A 25,009-nucleotide genomic window follows, 5' to 3' on the forward strand; every position below is an offset into this window, starting at 1 on the left:
AATACTAATCTGACCAGTGATCACTCCCACAAATAGAGTCAACTCAGTATTCCAGTATTTATTAATGAATGAAGTGCATTGAATTGCTGCTAAATGAGAAAAACATGTGGAATGTGGAATGTAACAGATGTGGTATGTTGGTACCTTTGCTTTAAACCTAAAAGCTCCAAGATGGACATAACAGTTGTGTGGGAGGCAGATGATAAGCCTTTATAGCAGACAAACAGTTAGACATGAAATAAATCTATGAAAGAATAAAGAAGAATACAATTGAATTTCTCTTATGCTTAACTACAGTGTTAACATATATTCCTTTTTTCCATTTTATTTTCACAGAAAAATACGAAAAATAATTTTTCCTCCAAATATTACATCTACAGACACGTTACAAAAGTTATCATATATTTTGATTGATTGACATTCTCTTCCCCCCCCATGTAGACACCCTTTCAGTTGTCACATACAGATCCTGTGACTGTAATTGTTCAATGTGTTAAATTATTTTAAGAACATCAGTAATCTATTCTATAAAAATGAAAAGAAAATATCGAACCCATGTGAAATGACCTGACTGGCGGCAAAGACCAGTTTCAATTGTGCAAATTAGCTGTACTGCCAAATCAAAGTTAAACATTAAAAAAATAATACAAAATGCAAACAGAAATGCCCATAGGTTTCATCAATGTCTTTTTCTTTTTCCAGCAACATTTCCAGTACCAGGGCCTTTACACAACACATAAAGGCATTTCAGGATTTAGGAGATTAAACTGCCGATACTTTGTGCTTAAGTCACAGAACAATGACACATATCGGCAAATCCTGTGGCATGTTTTAAATCTACATGAATGGCACCCGCTCACTGTGCAATAAGTCAAGCACGCGGTCAGTGGTGAGAAGCGAGCTCCAGTGTCTATGCCACAGCACAGGTCTTGAGTGGGCTGCGTGTACTGCCACAGCACTTGCACCCCAACAGTTCAGCATGCAGTAAACGTCAGAGGACAGTGTGCACAGAGTTTTCACTGTGTCCCACTGCCTGTCTCTGGAGTCTGGTGTGCCGTGTTGCACTGCGTTAGGGCTTTGAAACGAGGCTGAGCAGATTCAGTGGAGGCAGTCTCCTTGGCAGTTAGTGCACTTCATGAATTGTCCTCTTGGGTTCGACGGAAGCTGCCCCGTTTGCTGATGTCCCTGGAAGGGAAGCAAAAACAGAGAGACAAAACTGAGTGACAAGCAGCAGCAAGCGATCACACGGTGTTAAGGAGAGTGCATGGATTTGTCCCAATCTATGATTGGATTTTTTGCTGTATTGACAGTATGGAAAAAAAAAAAAAAAAAATCAGTGGAATGTAAAAATGACTGGCCTCCAGAGTTTACATGCGGAAGTTTGAATTCTGAAAAATGTAGAGACAATTTCTCCTTTTCCACTTTCCATTGGCTCTGTAGCAGTAAACCTGTCAGACCCACCTCTCCATGCGGGGCTTGGATAGGTGGATGGGTTTGTACAGTTCCGGAATCTTCCTCTCCAGCATGGGCCGCAGGTTCTCCCGCAACTTGTTGTAGTTCTTCTTCAGCTCCATCTGGTACTCCTTCTGGTCCGCAGTGATGAGGTGTTTGTTCTTCTCCACGGCCTCCCCACAACTGAGCCAAATCCACAGACACAGACACAGACACACACAGACACAACATTAGTCTAAACCTTTGATGCTGAAGCCTCCCCACCCCACAACTGAGCAAAAACGACACACACACACACACAATACAACATTAGTGTAAACTTCTGCTGCTGAAGTATGGTGTGTGTCCTTTGGGGATTGTCTGATCTTGAGATATATATTTTGGGGGTGTTGTAGTTGAGTATAAACAGCACATACTTTGAAATCCACTAAAAGGAAACTCACCGCATGATGAATTCCTTGAAACACAGACGCAGTTTGTTGTGGTGGCGGTAGAGCTTGGGGTCTGCTGGGATCTCATTCAGAAACACTTGGGCCACCTCCAATGGACCCTATTACATAGACATACCCAGGACAGTTATCACAGTAGAACTCCTTTAGAAGAGGATTTAGAGCTCATATTTGTTCTTATGATTTTGACTATTCATGTTAAAAATGCTCAAAAATCTTCCTGATTATGTTCTGTATCTAAACACATTAAACTTCATTTCAAAACCATTGTAGGGAGAGCCCAGTACTTTATTGTTCAATTGTATATTTTATTATTAATTGTAATTTTTTCACAGTGTTGCCAGTTAGTCAAATTATGGCACTGCTTTTCTGTTGCCTTGTGTGGAAAAACTGGGCTGGTCTATGTGGGACAGTGTTTGAGTCACATCTATGTGGGCAGAAACTGTGAGTTAATGTTAAAAAAAAAAAAAACTCCCTGATCACAGTTGCTCTCTCTCCCTGTGCATTCTTAACATGAGTAGAATGCTTTGAATTTCTAATAGCTATGCTAATCACACTTCACTGGGCATCTCAGCGGTATTGAATGATGACTAACACAAGCTCATTAGTTAAGTTGCCGCCTGATTAAAAAAACATCAGATATCAAAGAATTTCCTCAAACAAAATGAGGCCAACATGGGCAGAGTTAATTAACGGCTCTCAACCACCCAGAGAGACTAAAGCGCAAAGCCCATCATGTAGGATCCCAGAGAAAGCTTCACTGATCACAGCAGAGATATGTGGGACTGGGTTTTGAGGTTTTGTGTAACAGTGAGAGCATACCACCTATAATAAAACAAGCAGTTTACCGTGTCATCTTGTTCACAAGCAGGAGCGCTGTGAGGCAAGGGAAAGTTAAGATGATTCCAAGTGCCCTGCGCTTATTGGGGATGGCCCAATATTATATTATTTCATAGTATACAGATTGCATTATTTGAAATATTAACACAGAGTTCAGATGCAGAGTGAAAGAAGTTTACAAGATCAAGTTACCATAGGTCCATAGAGATTTCCAGAGGCTGTTATATTGGGGTTAATTCTGCTAAAACCATGACACTAAACTAGAATCATTGCTTGGACGTAATCACTGAGGAGAATACCGAGTCATGGACACTGTAATGGTGGTGGTGGTGGTGGTGGTGGTGGGGTGTATTACCTGGTTCACAGTTGCACCCACAGAGCCCTGTAGCACCATCTGAAGCATCTTGGCGTCAGGCTGCACCCTGTGGGTGGCCACGGCCAGCTCACGGGTCTTCTTCTGCATGTCCTCTATGGCCACCTCGATGGGGGTCAGGTCAAACTACAAACGGGGACAAGGCAGGTGGACTTAGCCATTTGGGCAGATGGATTTATTTAAAGAAATGCTCAGCAGAGAAAGTGAAAGTGTACATTAATTTTATAGTCTATCTAACCTATAGGCTCATTGATCAATGGATACATTCCAACTACCTCTAAAAAGTTGTCATTTGTATTGCAAAGTTACAATCACACTTTAACTGGAAAAGCTATGTGAAACTCACTCTGAATGTGTGTGTGTGTGTGTGTGTGTGTATGTGTGTGTGTGTGTGTGTGTGTGTGTGTGTGTGTGTGTGTGTGTGTGTGTGTGATACTGTATCTACCCCGACCCCATTCAGGGCCTCAGGCAGGTGGTGTTACCTCGTCTTTCTGGATGACTTGGATACGTGTCTTGATGTAGGGGAAGGAGTGCATGGTGGTGAGGATGGTCTTGCGTTTGTACTGCTCATTTAGTTCGCCCCGAGGACGGCCGCTCTTGGTGAACGGCGTTGTGTACATGAAGCGCCGCAGGTTGAAGTTCTTCTCGAAGTTGGTCATCCGGTCTTTCATCTCGTAGTCATCAAAGTACGGCTCCACGAAAGTGATCTGGATGTAAGCCTGGGTAAACACAATAAGCATTAACAAAGAACGTCCAGCACAAACATACTTGTTAATGGTATTTACATCTAGTCCAGGTAGAAATTAATTAAACGTTCAACACTTTTTTCCCACCTTGTTTGGGTCCAGTTTGTTCTTGTCAACAGGTGTGGAGTCCTTGATCATTTCCAACACACCATCTCCCATACACTGACTGTAAAAGGACTGCACAGGAAAAAAAGCAGACGGAGAAGTTAACCTCTAATTCTGTGAGAAGCGTAAGCTGGAAACACTAAGCCCAAAGACACTCACCTCTAGTCTGTGGGAGATCTCAGGGAGGTGGGTGATGCCTGGCTCCTTGTAGATGAATTCACGTTCGTCCAGGTCTCCAAACTTGCTGCCGTAAAATCCAACCCTGAAATACGTCCCAAACATCCGCTTGTGTCCCTGTTGGAAAAAAACACCATCCAGATATGAGTACGGGTACTAAACTTGTGTTGTCATAACAACATCATAGCGGATGTCAATCATCAAAAGATGAACTGAAATAATGTCACCATTAGGGATGATAATGATCATAGTCGATTAATCTGTTGATTATTTTGTTGATTAATTGAGTCGTTTGATCGATAAAATGTCATAAATGTTGATTTGTATTTCCAAAAGCCCACGATTATGTCCTCAAATGCCTTGTTTCGTCCACACACCTAAGATATGTAGTTAAAATATTACAATTTAAGAAGCTGCAATCAGAGAATTTTGAAGTATTTTCCATACAAATGACACAAATTGTTGACAATTGATTTAGTAGTTGACAATGAATAGAATAATCAATTCATCTCGTAATTATTACTTCTAATAATGGAGTAAACTGAATTCCAATATGGTGGTAGTCTAGATTAAATCAAAGTTTACTATAAATGATACCCTTTATGCAGTTTTTGGTATGCTTGCCTTTTGTATGATGTTCTCGAAGGCTTTCTGAAGCTTGTCATGAGTAGAAGCCAGTCTCCGGAAGTCTCTGTTAGACTCCAGGATGGGAATCATGATCTTGTACACTTCATTTACAGCCTCAAACAGCCCACCCTGCCATATGAGGGGAGAAAACAATAAATAAAAAAAAATGTTCATTCCAGGACATAGCAGAGTCTCTCTGACCACCTTGCCACTGTGTGACTCACGTTGCTGAAGAGCTCTGCAGCCTGTTCCAGCAGATCCACCAGGCCGACCTCCGTGAAGTAGCGGCCAGAGCAAACACCATCCTCGTCTGGGGACAGCACATCATCGGACACGGCAGACTCCTCGAGCACGTTAGGAGAGAGGTTCTGTGGGGACAAGCAGCCCATGTTCAGTATCTGTATCAATTCACATTAGCCAGTGTCAATCAGAACCAATCATTGCCCTGATAAGATAAATATATACATTTATTTTACAATGAAACCTGAAACATCAATAATATAACTTCTAGTATTACTTCATTGTTATTGCTGAGATGAGTGGTCGAAGAATCAGTGACTTAAACACAACAGCGCCATCTTTTGGCTGGGTGGGAACAAGACCACAGGAAAGCTAACACTCAGCTGCACTTCTCAGTGCTTTTGTGCACTGATAATCTCAAACCCTCTCACTCCTGTCTCTGTTCCCTCCTACTCACTGGATTTGTGCAACCACAAATGATGCTGCTTCACTCAGGCACATTGAAAATCAATAAGCAATTGCTGTGTGCAAATATTTGACAAGCAAGACGGTGGTATTTTTGTTTAGATTTCAGGGACACGGAACAGTGCCCAGCAACCGTAGCACAGACCCATAACTGACTCAGTCTGGGAACACTGAACCAATAGATCTTTGGTTGAAACAACGTTTGTCAGGTGTTGGCTATGAATATAGCTGAGGTATGAATCTCAGATTCACCAAATCAATTAAATGTTCTTTTCACACTGTCGGCCAACAGTGTTTATATGCTTGTCAGTACAAACTGGATGAGGACCAAATGGGCCGGCTTCCTGGGCATGGGTCAGGCCTAAACCTAGACTAAACACTTTATTTCAGGAGAGCGCTTCATTGACAATCTCTTCCACTTTTAAGCCTAATCCATGTAGAGGGAACTGCCCCAAATGGGTAAAAAGGGCTCAGAGTGGATAGAGGAAGCAAATACATGGGAGGAAAGGAAATATAACTAGTTTTATATTAAAAGTCAACATTGTTTATCTAAAGTTTTAGTTAAAGTTGACTGATATTTAGCAGGCGCAGACTCGAATCCGGGTTGTTGCCACTGCTCCACCATACCTACTCTGAACCAGGTTGTTTCCCCTTTTTGTGTCCACTGAAGTTGTAGTATAGTATCACAGGAACACCGGCCGCCATGCAGACGGAGAGGGCAGTGGACAGGGGCTTACCTGGAAGGTGACGCTGCCCACGGGCAGGTACTTGTGGTCCTCCAGCATGCTCAGGTATTCGGCCACCAGGGCGGCGGCGTGCACCTGGCACATGGCCGACTCCGTGTAGCACTTCCTGCCGTTGTGCTTCTCCGCCATGTTCTGGAGCCAGGTGAGCCGCAGGTCGGGGGATGTCTGGTAGCCCTTGGCAATTCTACAGTCAAGATGGACGCCCAACAAACCCAAACAATCAGCCACAGGAGGGTCCAATAGGTCTGTTATATGTAGGAAATCTGACATACTTGAGTAAACTTCTTGTGACTTTTACAGAGAAAACTGATTAAGAATTATGGGCCAACATTTTCCGATCAATACACGTACACTGCTAGCTGCAAGATGGTTTGGTCATTTAAATAGTACCAACTGTTATGTTTAATCATTACTTTTACTTAAAATGCAGGCCATAAAGAGGTCACAAAACAATGGATAAATATTGAAATGATTAAGTAAACACAGTATGTGTGTGTGTGTGTGTGTGTGTGTGGCATCTCCTCACCTGTACATCAGGTCCATGAGCATCTCTGGGTCCTCCTGGAACTCTTTCATCTTCACAGTGTCTGACAGGATGCGATTGAGGTTCTCCAGCAGTTCATCCACCTGAGGAGGAAAAGGCTTCAGTCCCCAGAGGCTAATGCTCCCTCACAGTACACTACCTTCACTCTCACTCACACACACACACACACACACACACACACACACACACACACACACACACACACACACACACACACACACACACACACACACAAATAAATAATTTTACTCTTCATTGAGCAAACCGGACCATTCTGATGCTCAAACGTGTATAATATAATTCATATCTCGAGCCTGACTACCATACAGTATCTCATAACACATTTCTTAAAGCGGTCGACCACCTCACTGTTGCCATACAACCTTGGTCCATCCTAGACATCTCATGTCACCTGAGCGGGCAGCTGTGTAGCCTGCATCTCGGTGTCCTCCTCGGCGTAGGCCAGGATGGTGCGGAAGGACCGGCGCAGGTACTCCTCCTGCACGTCCGACGACTTCCCCACCAGGGAGGCCAGCGACATGGTCACCTGCATCTTCACCCTGGAGAAGTTCTGGAGAGATTGTTCCCACAGGTGAGATCGTGGCATTCCCATGCACTCTTAGGACCACAATAAGTGATGTTGTTTATAAACCTGAGGCAAGAGGGTCCATGAGTCACAGGATCTGACACAGACATGAGTTATTTACGGTTTCCTTTGTTATTCACACTTTGTTTTTTTTTTTTTTTTCCCTTTCTGGTGTCCAATGGGGTTTTCTGTCTTAAACTGCTTTTTTTAGAAGTTGCAGTAACTTGCACTTTTCCTCTCTACATGAACCAACTTGCAATGTTAAACTCTCTCTGTACATGCAAACTGTAACAAGGTACATTTGAGCATCCCGACTACAATGTGGCAAACATCTTTCAGCCATGAAAGGACATTAGGACGTTCCAATGCACATGACTGATGGTGCTATACTTAGCTGGCTTCAGGTTATTATAGATTTCCAAAATGTTTGGGCAGAGTTGTTTTGAATAGGTTTGCCAATGTAAATATCAGGCTGGTCCAGATTTTGAAAACGAGGGTCATTTTTTCCCTTCTCCTGGGAGAAACCCAGACTCATTCTGCTGCTAACGTCAGCACAGCCATCAATGGATCATCCTAATGGTGCCATTATGGTAAATCGAGCATATAGGAAGGCCACTTGTCTGCGTCCTTGCACTGAGGTCAGCACTCGCCATGCTGGCCGTGAGGGATCAGCGTTTTCCCAGGCAAAATGATTCTGCACTTATCTCTCTTCATCCCTCTTTCATCCCTCTCTCTGTTTCGTCCGACAGGGGTGAGAGAGAGAGAGAGAGAGAGAGAGAGAGAGAGAGAGAGAGGCAGCATTGGGAGATGCTAAAAGTGCTGGGCGAGTGCAACTCAGCGTGTCACTCAGGTGGAGGTTAGGCACCTGTCGATCTCCATCGTTCCTCCAGCCAAGTCGGTCAGCCAGAGAGTGACGGGCAGGAAGGCTCAGATGAGGCCCGGGGCAGTAAGCACATTGTTGACAGGTGGTCGGCACTCAGAAACACACTGAAAATATCACCCACTTCCTTTCACAGCAACACACTGTTTTTGCACTCTACCAACTACAATCTTTACTGTGTGTTACAACCAAAACAACAATATCTCAGGCTACTTTTATCTATCTATACTTATTTATACTCATTTATACATACACACTGGAGTGTGTGAGAGTGTGTGTGTGTTCTCACACTCGCTGAGCCTGAGTTGTATCTCACAATGAGGTAGAGAGTGTGTGTGTGTGTGTGTGTGTGTGTGTGTGTTCTTACACTGGCGGAGCTGTAGCTGTATCTCATGATGAGGTAGAGGGTGTGTGTGTGTGTGTGTGTGTGTGTGTGTGTGTGTGTGTGTGTGTGTGTGTGTGTGTGTGTGTGTGTGTGTGTGTGTGTCTTACACTGGCGGAGCTGTAGCTGTATCTCATGATGAGGTAGAGGGTGTGTGTGTGTGTGTGTGTGTGCTTACACTGGCGGAGCTGTAGCTGTATCTCATGATGAGGTAGAGGGTGGCGCAGGCTTGGCTGCGGTTGCCGTCCACTCGACTGCTGCAGTGCTGGAGCACCTTCTGACACAGGTCCGCACACTGCTCCGCCTCCTCCTCAAACAGCAGTTCACCAAACTACACACACACACACACACACACACACACACACGTATAAATCACAAACGCACTCATCCATAACCTGATGCCTGGATAAACCAATGTTCTCATTTAAATGGCCATTTGGAGTCCTTTGCTCATAGTTTTTCCTCTTACTTGCATTTCATTCATAACGATGTTAATCAGTGTAGCTGACCTCACACACACACCATCACACTGTCACTCACACTCTCACTCTCACTCTCACTCTCATTCTCACTCTCACTCTCACACTGTACCTTGATGATGAGTGCCCTGAGGGAGCTGAAGCAGTGTGTGAGGAAGGTAGTGCTCTGGTTGCAGGTCAGGCTGTGCAGTAGGACCCGCAGGACTCCCCCCACCACACTGTCCTTGCACTCAGCCAATGGCGTCGCCTGTTATTACAAAGTCATTTAGCCACAGGTGTCTTTATTGGCCCTGGTGTCACATCAACATTCTCTAACTCCCATGATATAAAAATGTGTGATAATGTTTCGCAGAGTGACACTGAAAGTGGGACAGCTTGACCAAACAGGATGTGGACAGTACTGTATGTGTTCACACCAATTACTCTACTCGTGGACCACTGCAGTCATGCTCATGGCCTTGTGGGCAGTTTATTGTGAGACCGTGGCGTGGTACCTGGACGATGATCTCCAGCAGGTCCAGTACTATGAGGTTGGCCTCGGTGGCTAGGTTCCCGCTGATGATGGCCTCTTGGTCCAACTCAGCTTTGGACCTGGAGGTGGAACAGGGTATATTCAGCTCAAAGTGTCGCTAGGCAGACTTCAGATACTTCTGTTGATTTGATTGGTCTGCCCTGATGGGTTCTCTTACAGGTGCGTACATCATTCTGTTGCTCTACCAACCAAAGGCGTCTGCATCTTCCATACACAACATACTGCTACGCTATTGGAGGTTGATATTTTATGACTACTAAAATGGTGGCGTTAATAACGCTATTCTGGTCGTTATGGAAACAATCAGGAACAGTGATGTAGGTTGGAAACCTCAGTCAATACATGGTTGACCAAAACATGGAGGGACTCACTTGTCGTGCCGGTCGTTCGTCTGCCGCCACTGGGTGAGGTCTTTCCTCCAGCGCAGGTTCTCTCGGTAGCCCATTGTCCGTTCGTTACCTGAGTAACAAGACGCACATTTCACACATGAAAACTACATGCAAATAGGCTCTATCCACATGATGCATAAACATCCAGTACAGCTGGGAAAGTTAAAAAGTCTTTCTCAACGCAGATATCAACTGCTACGTAAAATATTCTTATACAATATGTATCCAATAGTTTTGATACATTACTAAATGCATATATATGTAGCAATGCAAAAAGTCATTCAGATCTCTGTGATGTGAATGTGTGTGTGTCTTAGTCTGTGTGCCTGTGTGTGTGTGTGTGTGTGTGTGTGTGTGTGTGTGTGCCTGTGTGTGTGTGTGTGTGTGTGTGTGTGTGTGTGTGTGTGTGTGTGTGTGTGTGTGTGTGTGCCTGTGTGTGTGTGTGTGCTCACCCCCTGCTCTCCTCATCATCTCCCCCCGTGCTCCCTGGCCCCCCAGCAGAGCCTCCTCCAGTCGGGCCTTGGCCTGCTGGGACTTCTGCAGTGCCTGGGTGCTCACCTTGTCTGAGCTCTGCTTGCCCTACACACACAATGCGCCATACATCAAATACACAGAAACATGCATACAGAACCCGTGTGTGTGTGTGTGTGTGTGTGTGTGTTTTCAGATTGAGAAGGTGCTACAGCAGGGGGAGATAAGTGACTGTGCAGACCCCTACATGAGCATGAGAGGTACTCAACACCCTCTCATCTATTTATCATTTAACATGTATGTGTGTGACATGTGCGATGAGCTGTGTGTGAGACCCACCCGGTACTCGAAGCAGGACACGCAGATGGTCAGCAGCTCCAGCAGGCGGCTGAGCTGGGCGAAGGGCATGTCGGCTGTCCAGCGCTGGATCAGGCTGGTCTCGGCGTTCTTCATAATCCACAGGAAGCACACCAGCAGGTTGCGGCTGGTCTCGGCGGTCAGGGTGCTGGTGGCCTTCGCTGACTGCTGGGGGGGTCACAGGGAAACAAAAGAGAGCTTGACACATCCGCTGGACATTTCAAAAGAAAACAGGAAAGCAAAGGAGGAAGTCGCGTTTGTGATTTTGGCTTTTGTGTTCTTTCACCTTGACTCTCTCCATCGGTCACACATGTGTAGACACTTTCTCAGAAGCTAAGCAGGCTTTTGTTCATGCAGTGAGAGAGAGAGAGAGGAGAGGGGGAGGTTATACACTCACCATGGAGGCCATGGAAGCCAGCGCATTTCGTGCCAAGGTGTTAAAGGGGTTTCCTGCAATCGCCATGGCAATGTTCTGATTGATGGGGTTGACGTTATCAGGATCCTCCTCAGTGGTCTTGGCTTTGCCGCCACGTGTGTCTGATACTGTGAAATCAAGCCAGAGTGGACAGACCATCAAACATAAACCCATAAACCCAGCTTATGATTAAACATGTAGTTAATCAAGATAGTTTGGTTGAACAAGTAAGAGATTTATAGAGTTACGGTAATCATACTTTTTGTAGTTTCACAAGTACACCAGTATGGGTATATATTGATGTGTTGTACAGATCTCACATTATGATCACTATGCCTACAAACTCTAATGCAAGATAATTTATTTGCCCTTGAGAAATAAAATGCATATGGCTGAGTGTGTGTCCAAAATGGAAGGCAAACAAACCTGTGAAGTCCAGGGAGTTGATGGATTCGATGATGACGCCCACCAGGGGGAGGTAGAGAGCAGCGATCTTGGCTCGCACCTCCGGCCTCATGCAGCGATGGTCCAGGTCATGAGCGCAGAGCAGACTGTACGTGGCATTGATGGCTTTCCTCTGCACCTTCCCTCTACAGCACACAACACACACAGAGGCCAATGACACACGAGAAGGGAAAAGCAATGACCCGTAAACCTGCCCCTGGTCAAACGTCTGTGTGTATCGTGTAGATATATATTTCTATTCAGCTCAATATTATCTGTCTCTTATGATTATGAGCTTAATGGAAAGTAATGATCCTTAGTGTGTTCCGATCAGACTCCGCGGTCACTTTACCCGTCCTGCTCCATCTCCAGAGCAGCGTCCAGCTCCGTCAGCAGGAGGCCAGTCAGGAAGTGCTGCTGCTTGAACTCTGGAGAGAGATCAAACATGGCCATGATCTTCTGCTCCTGAAAACTACACGAGCTTGAAGTCTGCAGAAAGAAACAGACAGAGAGAGAGAGAGAGAGAGAGAGAGAGAGAGCTGTTGAGTGGGAATGACTATATTTTTTCATAGCATAGTCTACTGTAATATCACACTATGACATCCTTAGCATAGGATTTGCAAAACTGTAGACCTACTATAACAAGCAGCTAAATTTAACTAACACCACAGTAGCACGGGTTTGGACTGGACCTAACTGCCCGTTAGCATAGCGGCCGTGGTCAGACCTGTGAGGATATGGATGGGCAGGGCGAGGCGGGGGCGGACGCAGGGCTGCTGAAGTACAGGCTGAGGTTGAGGTAGTGCTCGTGGCTGCACAGGATCCGCAGGAACTCCAGCCTCGTGCTGATCACCGTCGTCATGGATACAGCCTTTGCGCTCATCTGAAGGACGAAGTGACACAGGATTACCGTCATGGCAACACACACACAACACACTTCTATCTGCATAGAAGTGCATAAACAGCTCTAAGATTATACTGTAGTATTACATTATACTACTATTATGTCTGTTCACTTCATAACAACTAAATATAGTATGTAGCGTATCATAACACATACATATAATATGTAGTGTAGCCAATGTTTTTGGTAAGTCTCTTGTGTATGCAATAGGTAAGGTCATGTGTTGTCTGGTAGAAGTGACCATGCTTATAATGCAGGACAGACTCAATGTGAGCAGACCCAGTGGTGTCTAATAGCGGGGGTGGGGTGGGTGGGTTGGGGGTTGTCTGGGGGCTCTTGCCTGGTTGCAGTAGGACTTGACCAGCCTGAAGACAAAGCCCCGGTCCATGAGCGACATGAGGTCGTACAAGAAGAAGGCCAGACTGATGTTCACCTTCTCAGCTTGCTCCGTTTCCTAAGAGCACAACACCAGAGATGATTGATGATTGATGACACATCACTACATGTGGCCCGTCAGCACATACTAATCCACAACAAAGAGTTACATTTGAATATTTCTATCCTCTTATAACAAAGTAGGGTTGAATGAATCTAACTTTGATACAACCAGATTCAGCTCATATCAGAGGGACACTTTCTCATATATGCTAAGCCTTAAATAATTAAGGCAGTACAGTGTAAGAGGTAGTGGCCTGAGGCTATGCTAAGCTACCTTCTGCTTGACCAGGCTCGTGCCAATCTCGGCCGTCACCACGTTAACAATGGTGGTGATGTCGTCCTTGAACCGGTCAGAGAAGCGGCTCTGGCGAGGTATGGACTTCCTGTCCATCTGAGAGACGTGTTGAGCCATGCTCTTCACCTGAACACACAAAAAAATGTACATGAGATGGACCAGACTGGACATTCACAGACATTAGTAGAACTTGAGAGAGAGAGAAAGAAAGAAAGACAGACAGACAGACAGACAGGCAGACAGACAAGACAGACAGACAGTGCCAGGCTTACCAGGAGCTCAAAGAAGAACCAGGCGTACTTGTAGGCGTTCTCACGACAGATTCCGGTACTGACCACCATTTGTAGAGCGAGCTCTTCATGGAATTGCTATGAAATGATGTGGACAATGAGATTGGCAAAACTACCTATCCATATGGTTTTAGTATTCAAACACCTGATGTCCTAAAATTCACTGGCTATGTTTTACAAGTATGAAGGCCCCAATTGAGCAAATACATTAAAGAATACAGCATGAATACATCTGAAGACAAAACATCATAGTGATAGTTAAAGGATATGTTTGTATTGTAATGTAACACTAATGTAACCAGAACATCATCAGTTGTGGGTCATGGGTTGTGTGGTACCTTTTTATTAATGGGCTTCATCCCTGCTGAAGAAGTACTGGTGTCCACATATGTTGACATGCGACAACTGGGATGGTTGGCACCCTGCTGACAAAATACATACAGTAGCTATTAGTGACTAAATACTGATCATACAGTTGCTCATACTGATGCTGTGAGTGCAAATCAAACTGAAGTGTGAACTGTGCGTGTGTGTCTCTGTGTGTGTGTGTGTGTGTGTGTGTGTGTGTGTGTGTGTGTGTGTGTGTGTGTGTGTGTGTGTGTGTGTGTCCATGCTTGCATGTGCATTTGTACAATATGTGCATGAGTGCTTGCTCATATCTCTGAATGAGACTCCACACATGCATGCGTGTCTGGATGTGTGTGTTGTGTGTGTGTGTGTCTGTGTTGTGTGTGTGTGTGTGTGTGTGTGTGTATGTGTGTGTGTGTTGTGTGTGTGTTGTGTGTGTGTGTGTGTGTTGTGTGTGTGTGTGTGTGTGGGCACCTTTCCGGACAGGATGCTCTTGACCTCGGCGTCCTCGGCCGACTGTGGCGCGGGGATGTCCGGGTTGCTGCTGCTGCGGATCCTGGACTGTAGCAGCATGCTGCCCACCGTGCTGGCCGTCGCTCTGCCCAGCGTGCTGTAGCGTGCCTCTGGGTGCACCTGGTGCCCACCTGCCCATGCCATGCCACAGCAGAGAGAGGGAGGGAGGGAGGGAGAGAGAGAGAGGGAGAGAGAGAGGGAGATAGAGGGATAGAGGGCAAGGGGGAGAGGGAGGGAGAGAGAGGGAAAGGATGAGGGAGAGAGGGGGAGAGAGAGAGAGAGCGAGAGAGGGTGAAAGAGAGGGAGAGGGAGGGAGAGAGAGAGGGAGAGGAGAGGGAGAGGGAGAGAGAGGGAGAGAGAGAGAGAAAGAGAGGGAGGGTGAAAGAGAGGGAGAGGGAGGGAGAGAGAGAGAATGCCAGTCAGCAAGTGCCAATCTCAATGGATGCTCTTAACTGATGTATTTAATGGTGGTTCCTCTGAAAGGCCATGGTAAGACTGAACAATAACAAGGGAATACTGTAGGAGAAATTCAAACACATGCACAAGAGAAAGAAAGAGGCTTTCACCTCTCTGCCCTGATGGAGTCATGCCAGAGGGCCATGCCATCCTCAAGCAAATGGCAAACCACACAGTTGTAGCACAGACTGCTGTAGCACACAACTGGCTGTAGCGTCCGTACCACATGGGGGTCTAAAGCAAGTGGTGTGCTCCTCTGTGCACATTTGCACGTGTGTGTCATTGGCGCGTGGTCCAAATTTTTGGGAAGCACACGACACACCCCACACATGCGCATTGGCGCAATTCTAATCACGTGGCGCGTGCGCCGGACAAAGACGTGGGAACATGTGACGGCCTTAAATGCCCACGGGGACCCGGGTTCGAATTCGTCCCAAGGTCCCCAAACCCAAGGTCATTTCCCAATCCCACCCCATATCTTACTCGCTTCCGGTCACTTTTCACTATCCTATCTGAATAAAACAAAACGCCCAAAAATATACTTTCATAAACAAACAAACAAACAAACAAACAAACAAACAAACAAAGACAGTAAAGGGGCTGCGTGCCGTGGGCATCTCTCCCTCACCTGTGCTGGCCATCTCCCCCTGCGTGTCGGGCAGTCGGAAGGCGTAGTACAGGTACTTGGCCAGCAGACAGTTCCTGCCCTGATGGTCCCTCTCCAGCTCCTGGCTGTTGTGGAGGCTGTTGATGATGGACACCACCGACTCGAAGGCGATCTGCCCCAGGTTGGCTGTGAGGAAGCAGAGGACAGGAGTTGTACTTGGAGGGATTTTGGAGACTGAGGGTTGCAACGTTCCATATGGTCAGTGTTTCAGAAACGGTGTCATTCCTCTAGGTATAGTGCTTTACTTCTGGTAAATCAATTAAACGTCAATCATTATTATTACTAATATTATTACTAATAGTAGTAGTAGTATATTATTAGCATGCTACCTTGACCTAAATGACAAATCATAGCAGTAAGGCTGACATAAATATGTATACATACAAGGGCGTAAAACATGTACAAACATGGTAACATTGTGCTACTGTCACTTCACTGCAACACGAGTATAAGCTGTGTCCTCCTGACGCATCTGTCCTGAGATAGTTTTTCATTTTTTTGTTTGTTTGTTCTGAGTGTGCTCATCCATGAAAGTGCATGTGATTCTTGGGTGTGTTTGTGCACATGCTTCTATGTGTGTGTGTGTGTGTGTGTGTTAATTTTCACAGGTGTGTTCTATCGAGTCCTCCTCACCCGTTTGCCCGGCAATGACCATGGGCTGCATGATGAGGCGGAAGAGCTTGTCCAGCACCTGGTGCAGGAAGAGCACGAGCGGCTCGAGGCGCGACGAGGACAGCGAGACGATGCTGAGCTTCAGCTCGTGCTCCACCTTGTTCTCGGGGATCTTGTCGTCCCGCAGGCGGATGGGGAAGGTCACCTTGCCCTCCAGCGCGTGGCACAGCGTGAAGAAGCGCTCCAGGTGGTTGTCCTGTCACGGGGGGAGAACGGAGGGGTGTGAGCATGTATGCACTTCAACATGTGTGTGTGTGTGTGTGTGTGTGTGTGTGTGTGTGTGTGTGTGTGTGTGTGTGTGTATGTATGTATGTATGTGTGTGTACAAGGTTCTACATGTGCAATGTTCTATATGTGCAATGTTCTATATGTGTGTGCATGAATGTGCTTGATTTCTTTAATGTGCTTGTTTTATTAAGTTTGTGACTATGTCCATGTTTCTGTGTGTGTGTGTGTGTGTGTGTGTGTGTGTGTGTGTGTTTTCCCCTCTAAGGTGTGTTTACACTACACGACATACCTGAGTGTGGACTGAGGACACAGCCTGCAGCTCCAGGTTAAACACGCCCTTGTGGCTCTCCATCCACTTCACAGGAGGCACCTGAGTCGGTATCCTCTACGGGGACAACACAACACCAGAACATCATCATCATGATGACCCACACCTCTGTTCTCAGCCACACACGATTCATTCCTTTACATAGTCAGTGACCAGCGTTACTCGTTAATCACTGATCTGAGATCAGATGATCAGAGCTGGTCTGGGTGGATGTTAAGTGAGCGGGCACATGGTGCTCACCTCTGGGGAGTGCATGGAGTAGTTCACCGGCAGCTTCTCCAGCGCTATGGGGAGACAGTACTGACCGGTCTGCAGACGGTCAGTATGCACTATGGGCAGCCACTGCAATGAGAAACATAACACTATGCATCATGTGCTGTACAGTACATCATGACATTTATCAGATCATAGAGAGTAGATACAGAGCTTGTGCCAAACAGTACAGATTCTGGCACAGTCTCTCTGCTCTGTGTGTAACACATGATCATTTGGGTTATCTGGTTAGTTAAGTATTCTTTGGCTTAATTACAACAGATATAGACAATGATCTTCGGTCACAGTGAGCAGGACACTGGTACAGTTATAGGATGTCCCTGTCCCAATTCCAGTCGCGTATCTCCCTCAAGAGCAGGCAGGGCTTCAGCAAGGCTTTAGGCAGTGCTTGAAGTTATCAGAAAGTTTGCAGACATTGTTTTTCAAATCTTAAACATCCTGGCCCACTTCTCAATTCTGGCACAGTGCTTGGAAATGTTAGGCCCTGCTTCTGTCCATCTTTCACTACTCTGGTGCTGCTGGCCATGGCTGACAGACAGACAGAAAGCCCTTGGGACGACTCACAGAGTATCCGACGAGGGACTCGACGGCGCCCGCCTGGCTCTGCTTCTGCTGGCAGCTGATGTGGTAGAAGGTGAAGAGCAGGTGGTGGCGCTCCGTCAGCTTCGCCGGCAGCTTGATCTTCACCTCCTCATAGAAGTCTGGCGACCTGGGACCAAAGCCGTCGGGTCAGTCATTGATTATACCGTGTATGCCACTCAGACCTCAGCTAAATTAATACATTACCAGGGTTTGTAGAACTCATATTTTTTTGTTATTCGAGGAATTGTATAAATTATACTCGCTTGTTATGGTAAGTCACTGGTGTATAAGCCTCTGTAACAAATTCCGGGCCACTGGATTTTCCAAATATGACCTAAGGATAGGAATCAGAACATCATTATATTTATATTTACAGAATATATATGAATGTAAATCCATTCCTCCCATAAGTTCCATAAGTTTCCTTAATTCATTTTTGAATGGTGAGATGTGATGATTCATGTTGACTTGACAAAGCAGTGTCGTTTACTATATAATACTGATTTGGTCAATGAAGTGAACTGCAAATGACTTACAGGTAGAACACTGGCCGGCTCCTCTCCGCTCATGAACTGGATTTTGATAGTGATGTTCCTGGCCGAGGTGAGCCGATTGGCCACGTTGAGCCGCTGAGGGTAAACAAACAGGATGTTTCTGTAAAAAAGGGAAAAATACAAACAGAAAGGTTAAACAAAAACAAAGGGTAAACAAATAAACACAGGCTGATGTCATGATCTGGTGAAACTTTCTGTTTTTGCCAAACAGACAGCAAATTAAAAACGGTCTGGAACTGATCTTGGCTTCGCGCGGCTGACAGGCTGCTGCACTACCATAGCAAACCAGTAGGTGGCAGCAGAGTTACATGGCGATAATGATAACATCACTCAAGTGCAACTTTCGGAAGAGCAAGAAGAGAGTGTAAGACAAAAGTTATGAGTTAACAGGTTACTAGCATTGGGGTAAACTGCAGAGTGAAAATAATCCAGTAGCCCCTCTATCCGTTGCGGTCTTACAGGAAGAAAACAGAGCATGTCTTCTGTGAGATGACATCTTATGTAATGACCTGTAAATGCTGTGAGGGACGTAGACCTCACTGGAGGGGAACTCCAGGACCTCTTTGATCAGGCGCGGGTTCTTCTCAGCCAAGGGTTTGACCAGGATGAGCTCAGGAGAGAGGCAGCCCGTCATGCTCTCTGGTGCTGGCTGCACCTCCAGTTTGATCATACCTGAAAAGCCAAACACAACCTTCAAATAAATGAATAGCCACCTGCATATTTCACCAACATGCAACACAATAAGATGTCTTTAGACATGCAATACTCGTTACGTATTTACACTTAACACTCTACATATGTCTAGATAAGGGTTTAAGGGGTTGAGTTCACCTGGTATTGTCTTAGTTCGTCTCTGTATTGAAGTTCTCTTGATATCGCCCAGAAACTTGAACAAGTCCTCATCACTCAGGCGGTCGCCCTCCTAAACACATGAATGGAAAACCTCAGTGGAGCCATAGTTAATCAACATGCTCTGAGGCCAAGACATCTGGCACAATGCCACAGACATAAATCATAAATCTAATATTTGGATGTAGTACAATTTCAGCTTGAAAAACAGGGTGGTTCAATAAATGTTGTTTGGCTAACTGAGGCTGATGATGATGTGTAACAAGACAAACCAAAAAGCGATACACATCATGGCATTTTTACTGCTGGAATTCCTCAACATATCTCTCTTCAACCGTAACCCGAGGCTGCATTTACACCACAAACAACAAACAAGCCTACATAAAACTATCCTCATGACTTTGCACTGGGTTTGTAAAAGTATGTAGCCCATGACCCTCAGAGGTAGTTGCATGGAGCCTGAAGGTGCTTCCTATTAAAGAAGGCTCCTGAGTTGCATTGTGGGACAGACCTGTTTGAAGAGGGTATTGATGGTGATGTTGGCAGGTTTGAACCCCGACAGGTTGTACTGGTCCTCCATGTACAAGAAGCGTTCAGAGTTCCGTCGTGGCAGATAAGTCCTTCTTTCCAAACTACTACCTTTACCTGTTTAACCGAACAAATGTCTGTTGATGTTACTGTGTTCTTGATATCAGATAAATAGCAATTACACAGGTCTATTGGTTATCTACACAATAGGGTCATCTCTGACTCTAAAAAGAAAGAAAATGTTCTAACATTCTAATAGTGTTCTAACGTTCTAATAACATCTAATTTCTCCTGTAAGTAGAAATGAGACAAAATGCAAAAGCAAACTGCCCTTCATATGACATGCCATGATGGTATTATGGATATACGCCATGATGAAATGCTTCCCGCCTACACGTGTGAAGTGTTTTGTCTCACCATTAACACCGTCGGCCTCAGCCATGTCTCGTTCCAGCGTGGTGGTGGTCACACCCATGATGTTGACCACCCCCCATGCGAAGGGCATCCTATAGCGGCCAAGCCTCTGACAGAACTGCTCCGCCTGGGTCTTCAGCTTGTCCAGTTTATCCCGATTCTGAAATGATACATACTCACATATTAGATCACTAGCTGCAGCTTGTGAGCACTTTGCACTTTTCACTGATTGGATTAAAAATTGCATCGGCAACATTGGTGTGCGAGTTCTTTCTAGACTGAAGCACTGTTGAGCTGTTAAAATGTTTTTCTAGTATACCGTTTTATTGAAACCTATTCAAGAACTAGATTTTTTTATGCATTGTAACCCTATTTCTTAATACATTGTGCTTTGAATGTCTAACTGTAGAACTTGTATCATTGTTTCGGACAACAGCTAGGCAAATAAAGAAAAGGGTTCCACAAGATTCTTAAGTGAAGGACAATGAAACGTGTGCTTTCAGTCTAGATCCAGCCCTAACCCAAGCATCATGGGGACTTGTCTGTTAAATGATAAATAGATGAGAGGGTGTTGAGTACCTTAGCTGTGTCACTGTCTCTCATGCTCATGTAGGGGTCTGCACAGTCACTTATCTCCCCCTGCTGTAGCACCTTCTCAATCTGAAAACACACACACCACACACCACACACACACACACACACACACACACCACACACCACGCACACACACACACACACACAGAGATGTGAGAACAGTGTTTCTCTGTGTCATACTATAGTCCTACTACCTACTCAAAAGACACATTTTAGTACACAGTGAATCCATACAAAAGTAATGCATGTTATATGCGTTGTATGTGCATGATGACAATGGCGTTTCCAACTGGCACGTACGACCACCCATACAGTATGAATACATGTGTTAGACAGGGAAGCATATGCCCAGGTATGCCCTTTACCTTGACTACCAGGTAGATGTCTTGGGAGGGCTGTGTGATGGAGAAGATGGCCGCCTTGGCCTGGCTGGAGGGGTCGATGCTGGGGGTGTGAGGCCGCAGGAGCCCCCTCATCGTGTCCGAATTCAAGTCAAAGTGGAAGTCCTCAGAGATCTACCGTTAGACAGGCAGAGAACATGAAAAAAATGAGTTCTGACCCTGGTGAAGTGCACAAAGTTTGTGTGTGTCTGTGTGTGTGTGTGTGTGGGGGGGGTGTGTGTGTGTCTCCGATGGGGATGGGGTGCATTTTCTACGGGTAGATTTCTACGAAAAGCATAGTCATGATTTCAAAATCTACTTCCTGTGGCAGGGTCAGCAGCACACTCACAGGGGTAAAGAAAACACAGAGACCCATGAACACACACACACACACACACACACACACACACACACACACACACACACACCTATGCAAATGCAACAGAGCACACACTAGGAAACCTTGCACTACACAAACACGGGAGGATTTAATTTGCATGCAATCCCAACGTACATCTACTGAAGGACTCGATTACACTCAGCAGTCCTCCCTCAACACACACATACGTGTCCTAGGCAAAATTGTACCACTGACCAAGAAACATCATATACAGAACACACACAACAATTAAACTGTGTGTGCAGAAACACACAACAATTAAACTGTGTGTGCAAAGTATTGTCGGTTGCTGTTCTCTTTGAAATCATTACATCAGTTAAACTCAGTCATATCTCCAAAGGTCAATCAGCTAAAAGTATGACCAGTTAATATGTCATTTATCTTCATGTTCTGACGGCATAGTAAGTACACATGTGATAACAGATCAGCTGGCATCCAACAGAAGAAAACATCAAATTCCTTCACGGTTTGGGTCAAGGAGGCTCACTTAATACAGTATGTCCCTCGCTGAGGAGACGTCGCCCCTCCTTAAGGCAATGACATACAATATCCTGTTGCTGGGGAAGGCCAGTCATCAGAACACAATCCCAGTGAGGGCTTCAGTGTGCTCTGTTGTCTTCCCCACAGCTGGGTCAACTCCCTTCATTTGAAACAGAAAGTTTATTTTCATCTCCCACATCAAGACCAAGCGAGGGTGAACGCTCTGAGGTTTTGGCACTTGTACGTGAAGTTCGCTTTTTTTTTATATTTCTCAAGGCCCCACAGCAATTGTGACAACACTTTTTTTTTTTTTTCAGAATTCAATCATGGTTCAACGGAGTGCAAACGTCCAGTAAAACATTTTCCACGGCATTACAAATGTGTTGCCTCTCTGATATTTTTAGTCGTTTTGGGATTTTCAGCAGAACGTTAAGTGGGTCACAGATGTGAACCAACTGCCTGGACGCTCACGATGGCACAGATGCTGTCTAATCACCTGTTTGGCTTTGGCAAGAGTAAAAACCAAAACAAAATCATCTGCCCTTCCTCGGATTGCAAAGAACACACAGTGCTACATATTTGTTTCAAATCCTGTGTCTCTCTCATTCTCTTCTGAAGTCACTGTATGCGTTGTGTCCAACTCGTAACCTACAAAAATGCCCTGGTTTTCAGAGAGAGAATAGGTTGTTTGTGCTTGTTTTAACAGGGACCCCTCCGTCGTTCCTCCCCAAGGAAGGCCTCTCTCATTAAAGTTACCATAACATATTCCTCTCAAGTAACTGCAACCATATTAGGATGACACAGCCTATTGGGTGTGGATCTCTGTTTTCTGGTACATAGAGCCAGTTACCTCACACACTTTATATGAAGCCCACAATAGAAGCTGAGGCTCATAAACAAAACAAAAAAAAAAAAACCCATGTGATGCTTTTTTGGCCAGCACAGACTCACACAGTACATCAGACATCAGTCCATCACTGTGTCATGTCGGCACTGCCCTTCGGAGATCCTCTGGCAGAAACACACTCATGTTCATGTGATCTTCCCAAAGGTTTCAACCCAGGCAGACACAGAGAGACAGAGCGCTTAGAAATGTTTCACAGCTCCTAGCTGTGTTGTGAGTCCCAAGGATAAGGGCGAAAAACAACCGCACCCACCCATCCACCCACCCATGCTTTTTCTGCCCCAGGCTGAAGGAGATGCTTACCTTCTTCTTCTCTTTGAGGTCATATAGGGCCATGGTTGCAAAAACTGGTTCTATATCGATCTCAAACCTGCTCAAACCAGAAGATGGAGAGAGAGAGAGAGAGACAGGGAGAGGGAGAGAGAGAAATACATTGCAGTAGTGAGTGTTTGTGGGAAGCAATTAAGGGCTGGCCTGTCCTATAAGAACCCCACGGATTTAATAAAAAAAATCATATGCTTTTTTTGGCTTTAGAAAATGTGATAACATCTTCTTGGTCATCTTTTTTTATTCTGTGTATGAAACATTGTTATGATTAATTTAGAGGAAATCATGTGTTTTAACCCCTCAAGGGATTTAATTAACAACCCCCCCCCCACACACACACACACATACACACACTTCCACCTGCAACATCCCACCTATCAAGAGCCACTTAATATTACATGCAGCATTGCATTCCGCTTTTTGTTTTCAAATCATAATTTATCTCATGTTCATTTTCATAATATACTAATGACCCTCATACCCTGAAGCATTATGATAATTATGTACATAATCTCATGTACATGGTCCATTGCATATCCATCTCTAACTAATCTGTCATATTCTGTAATGCCAGGCATTAGAGACATCTATCTAAATAAGATGTCACTAAAACAACTGGCTGAATAGTCTTTCTGTGGCTATAAATGGAAGGTAAATGGAGGTGGAGTTTGATAATTACTTGATGGATTGGCATCTGACGTAGATCCGGTGACCCATGTGTTCCCGCGGACACTCCGGCTTAGGCCTGATCTCCACAGCATCATCCTAGTGTGTGTGTGTGTGTGTGTGTGTGTGTGTGTGTGTGAGTGAGTGAATGAGAGTTTGTGTGTGTGTGTGTGTGAATGAGAGTTCATGTGTGTGCGTGTGTGTGTGTGTGTGTGTGTGAGTGAGTGAGTGTGAATGAGAGTTCATGTGTGTGTGTGAGTGTGTGTGTGTGGGTGGGGGTGTGGTCAGAGAAGAGAGGACATCACGTTCAGTGGGCCCATAATGACCGTGTTGATCTCTGACGTTGATTGAGGGCTGCTAGTCAGCTCAAGTGGAAGTATGTGGTCAAAATCTCACCCCTAAAACACTCAGCTGTCAAGACTGAAACAACAATCACGCTGATGCTGAAAGATGCTTTAACAACGCACGAGCCTCAACTATGTGTGGGTTGGACACCACCGCTACCGAGTGACGTTATGAAAATCATCAGGGTTTCTCTGATGAAAGGAGTTCAGAAAAAGGATATGCAACAAGCAGATTCAATTGCTGATTTCCACAAAAACAAAGTGCAGTCAAATATTTTAGTAGACAAAACATTAAGCCCTGCTGAATGAAACTCAAATGTCTTTTTCTCCGATGACAGGATTTTTAAAAAGCTGTGCTGTGGTTGAATAACTTCTTTTAAACCTCCCTCCAGACTTTTGACTTCTTTTAAACCTCCCTCCAGACAAAATTGTGAGTCTTACATCAACATGTATTTATTTGGTGGATGTTTCCACCCTAAGTAACTGGTAACCCTAAGGTTTCTATTGCATTAGCATGCAGATTCCCTGGGAATCAAACTCAGACCGGGTCCATGACATTACTAGCGTCTCCCACAAATCTGCTAAAAGCTCCAAGAGAACAAAAAACGAAGAGTTGCTGGTATTAGAGTCTTTACGGTACCTCGTCGGCAGGTGGGTAGAGGGCGAAGAGTTCGGGGTGGCGGTTGCCCTGCCGAGCCTCTTGGTTTAAGCGGTCCAGGTCCTCAGGGTTGCTGAAGCGCAGCAGGCTGTCCACGCGCAGGTGAAGTTGGAGGATGTGTCCCGCTGCAGCCATCCGCAGGTCTCACCTGGAGGATGTGAGTGAGACATGATATGCAGCATATACGGTATGGACTATATAATAAAGCCCTTTTAATC

General features: G+C 45.3%; 1 protein-coding gene across 2 annotated transcripts; it reads right to left on the reverse strand.

Annotated features, from left to right (window-relative positions):
- Positions 1-38: 38 nt before the first annotated feature.
- dock8 (dedicator of cytokinesis 8) lies at positions 39-24,884 on the reverse strand. Of its 2 annotated transcripts, none has more exons than XM_048235819.1 (43): positions 24,774-24,884; positions 23,803-23,888; positions 23,100-23,166; positions 20,998-21,147; positions 20,618-20,698; positions 20,042-20,198; positions 19,608-19,741; positions 19,079-19,169; positions 18,757-18,919; positions 18,230-18,347; positions 17,957-18,027; positions 17,676-17,820; positions 17,079-17,180; positions 16,800-16,895; positions 16,244-16,478; positions 15,572-15,736; positions 14,449-14,618; positions 13,965-14,048; positions 13,609-13,704; positions 13,316-13,462; positions 12,944-13,057; positions 12,427-12,582; positions 12,052-12,188; positions 11,682-11,845; positions 11,238-11,383; positions 10,823-11,008; positions 10,465-10,591; positions 9,995-10,082; positions 9,586-9,682; positions 9,204-9,338; positions 8,791-8,943; positions 7,177-7,335; positions 6,747-6,847; positions 6,212-6,404; positions 4,994-5,137; positions 4,767-4,898; positions 4,125-4,259; positions 3,948-4,037; positions 3,597-3,833; positions 3,097-3,240; positions 1,896-2,002; positions 1,462-1,635; positions 39-1,185 (listed from the first exon to the last, which is right to left on the reverse strand). In XM_048235819.1, exons 2-43 carry the CDS (start codon positions 23,838-23,840, stop codon positions 1,134-1,136), a joined length of 5,481 nt encoding a protein of 1,826 aa, XP_048091776.1. In that variant the 5' UTR covers positions 23,841-23,888; positions 24,774-24,884; the 3' UTR covers positions 39-1,133. The 2 variants fall into 2 exon arrangements, with proteins under 2 accessions (XP_048091776.1, XP_048091775.1); XM_048235818.1 differs by having other exon boundaries at positions 13,965-14,051.
- Between the last annotated feature and the right edge of the window lie 125 nt (positions 24,885-25,009).

The sequence above is a fragment of the Alosa alosa genome, chromosome 24 (genome assembly GCF_017589495.1).
Source record: "Alosa alosa isolate M-15738 ecotype Scorff River chromosome 24, AALO_Geno_1.1, whole genome shotgun sequence".
Lineage (NCBI taxonomy): Eukaryota > Metazoa > Chordata > Actinopteri > Clupeiformes > Clupeidae > Alosa > Alosa alosa.

Bases quoted from the DNA above. Each gene is read 5' to 3' on its own strand.
- dock8 (XM_048235818.1), bottom strand. From the start codon at position 23,840: ATGGGTCACCGGATCTACGTCAGATGCCAATCCATCAA. The intron at 12,189-12,426 runs GTCTGACCACGG...TTCTTTCTGCAG, and splicing joins GCCCATCCATATCCTCACAG to ACTTCAAGCTCGTGTAGTTT. The intron at 4,899-4,993 runs GTGAGTCACACA...CTCATATGGCAG, and splicing joins CTGCAGAGCTCTTCAGCAAC to GGTGGGCTGTTTGAGGCTGT.